The sequence below is a fragment of the Perca flavescens genome, chromosome 16, assembly GCF_004354835.1.
Source record: "Perca flavescens isolate YP-PL-M2 chromosome 16, PFLA_1.0, whole genome shotgun sequence".
Classification (NCBI taxonomy): Eukaryota; Metazoa; Chordata; class Actinopteri; order Perciformes; family Percidae; genus Perca; species Perca flavescens.
The window spans coordinates 34,586,780-34,594,589 of record NC_041346.1 but is presented as its reverse complement, the minus strand read 5'-3'; the positions used below and the strand labels follow the sequence as shown (position 1 = coordinate 34,594,589).

General features: G+C 39.2%; 1 protein-coding gene across 1 annotated transcript; it reads left to right on the top strand.

Annotated features, from left to right (window-relative positions):
• The first annotated feature begins 243 nt into the window (after positions 1-243).
• On the top strand, positions 244-7,171 carry LOC114571549 (uncharacterized). Its single transcript, XM_028602552.1, has 8 exons — positions 244-367; positions 1,944-2,010; positions 2,153-2,268; positions 4,440-4,587; positions 4,694-4,887; positions 4,981-5,128; positions 6,441-6,568; positions 6,822-7,171. Exons 2-8 carry the CDS (start codon positions 1,944-1,946, stop codon positions 7,119-7,121), a joined length of 1,101 nt encoding a protein of 366 aa, XP_028458353.1. The 5' UTR covers positions 244-367; the 3' UTR covers positions 7,122-7,171.
• The last annotated feature ends 639 nt before the right edge of the window (positions 7,172-7,810 follow it).

Below are 7,810 nucleotides of genomic sequence, written 5' to 3'. Positions count from 1 at the left end.
ACACACACACACACACACACACACACACACACACACACACACACACACACACACAGACAGACAGACACACACACACACACACACACACACACACAGACAGACAGACACACACACACACACACACACACACACACACACACACACACACACACACACACACACACACACACACATACACACTAAAAAACGCTGGGTTATTTTTATAACCCAATTGCTGGGTTAAGGCTGTTGGGTTATAGGTTGGGTGGATTTGACCCAACGTTGGGTCAAAGATTGTGACCCAACACGATGGGTTAAATGAAAGCGAGGCTCGTTCTTCCGCCGTTTCTGGACAAAAGGCGCCAGGACGTCAACGACCATAGCTCCGGTAAGTGATAGTTAACTTTAAGACGGTAAAACAATAGAAATAGGTATAAATGTGTAGTAAATAATAAATAATAATGATAATGTGACCTGAAAGACATGTTAGCATTAACTTATCTGTCTGGTTAACCGTAACAGTTTACATTAGCTAGCGAGCTAGGACATTAACGTTAGCAATTAACCATTAGCTCAAGAGTCCATATCTCATGTTGTAGCTAGCTAGCTAACTGCCTCTCCTCTAACGTTAGCTAAAAATCTCTAGTTTTTCTTTATTGCTATTTTTGGTTCCTAACTGTAAACGGACATTACTCCTTACACATAATTAATTAACTAGCTATATAACGTTAACGTTATGAGTATTATTTAGCATCCCGAACGTCATGATTGATTGACGCACTTGACAGTGAAGATGACGGAGATGACGGAGGTTAAAAGGAACGTTAGCGTTAGCGTTAGCGTTAGCGTCATGGCCTGAGCTCTCGGACTTTTTATAAAACCTGATAATAACACTAAAGAGGACAATGATAAAGTAGAGACTTGCCCCCTCCTAAGTGTTAAGCAGCCTAACAGTTACGAGGTATGTTTGTGTTTAGGTGTATTTCTGTATTGTTAATATGTAGCTAAGGTAATGTTAGCTAGCGTTAGCCTAGCCTCGAGTGAGTCAGCATAAAATCAAGCTAGCGTTTTTTTACAATAATTAGAAGTATAACGAGACGGTTGTGTTTCTACAATTTTAGCGCATATTTTGATGTAAGTGTATAGTGTAACGTGACGCTTAATATGGATAAGCTGTAGCTACATTTTCATAATGTAGATGTGAATGGTCTGGCAAAGCGAGACTAATGTTGAACTAAAGTTAGCAGTAGCAGCTAGTATTTCTCAAATTCTTTTTAACAGTTGATTAGCATCCCTAGACTTTGTAACCTGTGAAAATGTTGTACTATGGATATATGTATTAGAGTATCTTGGATGACATGCTTAAATATGATGGACAAAGTTGCAAAAGTAATACTGAATATTTTTTTTGCTGTTTTTGTGTTGATTTGTAGTCTTAAAAGTGACAAATCATTTCAGGGATGCTACAGTCTGTACTGCACATACTCCACTATGCCGGGCTACTAAGGCTGTGCATTAGTTCTGTTATAGATTATGTAAAATATTGATATTCTTTGCTAAGTTAATCTAAAAATGCAATGGTTATTACACTACAGAAAAATACTCTTGTGAATGTACACTATTACAGTTTACTATATGCAGTAGTATCCTTATTAATGAATACTTAATTAGACTTGTTAAAATGTACATCTTGGACTTATTGTTCTCATTTGTTCATTCTAGATATCCTAAGAAAACAGACAAGTTGTTTTCTCATTTGGGTATTTAGCCTGCAAGATTACACAGTGTTGAATCTAAACAGTGAACATGAGCGCTTATGGAAATTCTAGCGATTATGATAGTTATTAAGATACGTCTTGTGCTACTGCTACTATTTTGGTCAAAATGGCCAATGAGATATAGGCCTATAGAATGAGTGCAAATTAATATGTTACCCTAAAAATGTCTCTATTCATTTCTAAAAGATGGATGATTTTGTGAAGGAGAAACTTCTTGAATGGAACCTGGCTGAGCTGCTCCCTGCTTTTGAAGGTATGTAAGCTCACTTTAGTTGGGCTCTGGGGGGTTTAAAACAAATAAATTAATGAAATTCGTGTTTATATGTGTTTGTTGTCAACCTGATAAAAAAAATTCTGTAACTAGTGGTAATAAATACAATTAATGTGTTTTGCAGCTGAGCAGATTGATAGAGAGTGCTTCTATCTCTTGGACGGAAACAGCTTGACCTCCCTGATACCTCTCCTTGGGCCACGGCTAAAATTTCAACGCCAGCTCAAAAAGTTGCTAGAGGTACACATAGAGTCATAGTTCTTCACAAATGGGTTACGTGTGCTTTAAGTGTAGAAGATCTTTAGGGAGTGATTTAAGACATTTTTTTGCTCATCTGAGAGTGATACATAATGTATACTCCACTTCAACATATTTCCAGTGCGCTCAAGTTGGGTGCCATCGCTCATTTAATCACATGAGATCGTTTAAGAGACACCTACTGGGGCATGCTGATGAGTTTGATGTTGGAACAGAGGAAGAAAATTCTTCATTTGAACTTCCTGAAAGGTTTGCAGGTGCACAAAGTGATGTAGATCTGTCAACCTGTGAGGTAGATTGCAGTGAGACTTCAGTGGAGGAATGGGATGAATTGGAAGATGACAACATAAAAGACCGAGTTGCACTCTTCTTAGCTAGGTTGAAGTCCAAGTCATCACAGACATTTAGTGGGATTAGGGATGTTGTTGAACACACATCTAGTCTAATCAGAGATGTAGTTGGTAGTCTAACGAGAAAAACTGTCTCTTTTTTGAGAGAGATAGGCCACTCTGAGACTCCTAAAGCAGAGGAACTGCTAGAGCAATTTGCATTAGCTGCTGAACCATTTCAGGGCTTTGAATCAGAGTACAAGCAAATGAAATATTTCACCCAGTCTGGGTACCTTGTACAGCCAGAAACAGTACCTCTCCCTGGCTTTTCCTACATGCAAGAAACTGATCGTGAGAAGGGAACTGTGAAACAAGTTGCAGTTCGGGACAACTTCCAGTATGTTCCACTAAAACCTATGCTGAAGCTTGTCTTGGAAAGTCAGGGAACAATGGAGAAAATCTTGGATTGGAAAAAGCGTGAAACGGCGACGGCGAGCAGCTTTTTGTTTACATTCAACATGACGGCTACCGAAGCCGTGCTTCACCATGACCAGGGACCGGCAGGTCAGTCTGACATATGCCGATTCCATGCAGGTCAACGCTATAATTAACTGACAACATAAGTTATACGAGTTACAGTTCTCTTCTCAAGGACGCACGCACACATGGACTCAGTCTCTTTTTCCTTTCTCTCAACTTCTCCACCGTGTGTGGCGTGTACCTAGGGCTGGGCGATATGGACCGAAAATCATATCCCGATATATTTTGGCTGAATATCGATGTACGATATATATCCCAATATTTTTTCCGCAAAGTGAGAGCAAATGTTCAGTCAAAGTCAAAGCCAAATATAACAGGTCACATGTAGTTTCATAGAAACTGGCTATTTCAGTGAATAGTTGCAAAATCAAATGAATAAATAATAAAAAAGTTTCTTCACCTGGTTCAATGCTCAAATGTTCAAATAACAAGAAAATGTAAACATAAATTCTGATTAACCCTTGTGTTGTCTTCTCTTCAACCTTTTCAACGCCTTTTTTTTCAGTTTGTTTTAGTTTTTTCCAACGTTTTAAATTGTTAAATTATCAGCGCTTATTTCTACGTCCCATATTTTCTAATACAGGGCTGGGCGATTTAGAGAAAATCAGATATCATGATATTCTTGACCAAATACCTCGATATCGATATTGCGGCGACATATTCTAGAGTTGACAGTTGGTGCTCTCGCAAAATATCTTCACACTTAGATTTTAGATAAATAATCATTAATAATAAAACAACTAGAACAGTCTGGTAAGTTCAGAAAAGTCCATCACTTCACTGTAATGCAGTCTTTAAAACCAGGAAAAGACACTTATGTCATATCACGATATTACAATATCCAAAATCTAAGACGATATCTAGTCTCATATCACGATATTACAATATCCAAAATCTAAGACGATATCTAGTCTCATATCACGATATTGATATTAATATCGATATATCGCCCAGCCCTACGTGTACCCGCTTGCGTTGTGAAGCGCGTGTCCGCGCTATTCTTGCACATCACAATCTCGTGAATTAACCTGCAACATGTCAGCTGTTTGGAAATTCTTCAGCGTGTGTGCGGAAGATAACAAGTTTGCAATATGCAACACCAAAAACCAGAATCACATTGTTTTAGTTGGATGTGAAAAGTGTCACCCGGATCGTTGGTCTGGCTCAGCTTTATCCTAATGTTAACTTCAGCTCTTAATTTCAGAGTTGCTTCTGGCTTAGTTATTAGTTAATGTGTTTGAATTATTTATTTTTTTAATAATTTTTTTTACTTCTAAACTTTAGGACGCATGGTTCACCCCAGGGAGAAGGCATAAACCCGCAACAGGCTTTTTGGAAGAGCGTCTCCGTAACGTCCGAAAAAGGCTCCACTCTGGCAGACATGTAAATTTAACATCACAAGTGCCACAAGACACCCGAGTCATTTTACCAGGTACAGCAAGATGTCGGCCCTCTCTATTAAAAATTGAAATCGACCGGAATTCTCCTTTAATATGTCACAGTTTGGTAGAACTTATTAATTTCTCTGCTCATCACAGAACCAACTGTAACTCCAGAGCGGGCCATCCAGTTGACGGAGTGGCTGAAAAATAACATCTGGCCACAGTCCCAGGTTGGTCAACACATGCTGGAGACTGCCATCCATAGGGCACAGTGGATCCGAGCAAATGGGACTACATCAATGCTAGACATTATCACAGAGTTTCCACGCTTAGTGGACACTCCAGGCATGGTGAGCTAGAATCTGACAAAATTTGTTTGACTCAGTCAGTCATTGTTTGTGTCTTACATATTCTTTTTCATCTTTGCCTTCTACTGTACTTAGATTTCTCAGGATTTCTCAGTATTACATCCGGAGTCCTCTGGGAGATTAACTGAGAACTGGAATCCTGTGTTCTCAACAAAGATCATTTGCATGGCCAGGAAAGAGAAGACAGCTGACCTTCTCACCAACATTGATTTGCTCTCAGGAGGTATTTACATTTAAAAAAAATATTCTTGTTAACACTTTATATACCTGACGGTGGTTAGGGTTAGGAAATGACATGCGCCAAAAACACACAGGACGCAGAAGTGTCATGAACTGGAGCCATTTTCATTTCGGTGCCCATGTTATCCAATCTGTCAGTTGATACTGGCTGTGAGCGGAGTGGCCTCGCAGGCCTGAAGTGAGCTATGGACAACGCAGTGTGTGTGCTGCAAATGTAGCCTGGTAAAAGATATATTCCAGGGCACATCCCATTCTGCTAAAATGTCTGCATACATTACGTGTGTAGAGATGCAGCGACTACAACTTTCTAGGCCGATTCCAATTTCCAATTTTCTTTGAGTTAGATCAGCCGATACCGATTTTCTAACCACTTTACAGCACAAGCAAATATTTATTTTCTATCTTTTCTTTAATAGAACATGTTTTGACCAGATAATGGATCACTATCAAACAGAACTATATAAATGACTCCTGGTGTGGGACATTCACACACATCTGAAGAGCAACGTTAGAACAATTTCCTTCTTCTCACATCCAATATCCCACTAAAGAGAGATGTGATTGTGGTTCTTGGTGTGGTCCCTCCACGCCCTGCTGTCTCCTTGCAGATGTTGCATATTGTAAACTTGTTATCTTCTGACCACACGCTGAAGAATGTCCAAACAGCTGACATGTTGCAGGTTAACTCACCAGGTTCCCTACATGTGGGAGAATAGCACCGACACGCTTCACACCGCGAGCGGCTATGCGCCACACATAGCGAAGTTGAAAGAAAGGAGAAAGAGACTTCCGTGCTGTGGCATGCATCCTTGAGAACTGTAACTCGTATAACTTCTGTTGTCAATTAATTGTAGCGTTGACCGGCATAAATCGGCATATGTCAGACTGACCTGCCCGTCGCCGGTCATGGCCGAGCACGACACAAAGGCAAAACATCATGTTTGGGCAAAAATGAGTCAATGTCATTTTTGGGGTATTATATACTCCTTTATAATGTGAATAAATATCGTGAGTCAATTTGATTGTTTTAATGACATCCTACCTTTCCATGCAATCGGATATAATCCATGGAAGATATAATCCAAAGCACTTCATCTGCTCTATCCACAACAATCCATACGTGTTTGAGCCATATTTCCTTCTTGCAGGTGTTCATGTCAAATCTTACACAAATCCATAATAGCACTAAGATAGTTATTGCTAACATCTGTATAAAGTAGGCTAACCTAAATGTTGAATATGAATATGTTTACTGTTGCATTTGGAAGATATATAACACTTTTACATTTTTACAGACAAACAAGGCGATATAGCCTTGCAGCTGCTGACGGTACTACTCCCAACTGCACCTTACAGACTGGGGAGGAGAGTTTTCCGTCCTAGCAGCCTGGAGATGCGCAGGGCCTTCATTGATGTCAAGCCTGTGAGTTCAGACAGTCACTTTTAATGTCCAAAGTAGCATTTACTGTTTTCATATCCAGTGATTATTGGATATCAGCTCATATAATGAGGTTCTATATCAGATTGATCAAGTTTCCTTACATTCTGTTTCATGTTGATATATCTTTTATTCTTGAAATCTAGGACTAGGCTAAGGCTAGGCTAACTAGCCTTGTTAAGAATCTTGTGCTTTTATTTATTCATTCTTTTTTTTTTTCTTCTTTTTTTTTGCTCAGATTGCGACCAACATGGCAGAGTACTTGATGAGCTCCACCACAGAGCACCCATACGTTCTAATGCTGGGGGAAGGACATCAGTGTTCACAAGCTTTTGTCATTATAAATGGGGCAGCCTTGGAGCAATCATCTCTTTTGGCTGCTGTGGATGTCTGTTTTAAGGCATTTTTTGTGTTCGATGTCAGTTATCCGAAACCTTGTGCTACAGTTTGGGAGTTCATCCAGACTACGGTCTTTCAAATACCAGGACATGAATCAAACGCTGTCAAATTAATGAGAGCTCAGATTGCTACAATGTAGTTTTTAATGGCACACAGTTGCGTTAAAGGTCCCATGACATGCTGCTTTTTGGATGCTTTTATATAGACCTTAGTGGTCCCCTAATACTGTATCTGAAGTCTCTTTTATATAGACCTTAGTGGTCCCCTAATACTGTATCTGAAGTCTCTTTTATATAGACCTTAGTGGTCCCCTAATACTGTATCTGAAGTCTCTTTTATATAGACCTTAGTGGTCCCCTAATACTGTATCTGAAGTCTCTTTTATATAGACCTTAGTGGTCCACTAATATAGAACCTTTTATATAGACCTTAGTGGTCCTCTAATACTGTATCTGAAGTCTCTTTATATAGACCTTAGTGGTCCCCTTACTGTATCTGAAGTCTCTTTTATATAGACCTTAGTGGTCCCTAATACTGTATCTGAAGTCTCTTTATATAGACCTTATACTGTATCTGAAGTCTCTTTATATAGACCTTAGTGGTTAATACTGTATCTGAAGTCTCTTTTATATAGACCTTAGTGGTCCCCTAATACTGTATCTGAAGTCTCTTTTATATAGACCTTAGTGGTCCCCTAATACTGTATCTGAAGTCTCTTTTATATAGACCTTAGTGGTCCCCTAATACTGTATCTGAAGTCTCTTTTATATAGACCTTAGTGGTCCCCTAATACTGTATCTGAAGTCTCTTTTATATAGACCTTAGTGG

Bases quoted from the DNA above. Each gene is read 5' to 3' on its own strand.
- LOC114571549 (XM_028602552.1), top strand. From the start codon at position 1,944: ATGGATGATTTTGTGAAGGAGAAACTTCTTGAATGGAACCTGGCTGAG. The intron at 2,011-2,152 runs GTATGTAAGCTC...TGTGTTTTGCAG, and splicing joins GCTGCTCCCTGCTTTTGAAG to CTGAGCAGATTGATAGAGAG. The intron at 4,588-4,693 runs GTACAGCAAGAT...TGCTCATCACAG, and splicing joins CACCCGAGTCATTTTACCAG to AACCAACTGTAACTCCAGAG.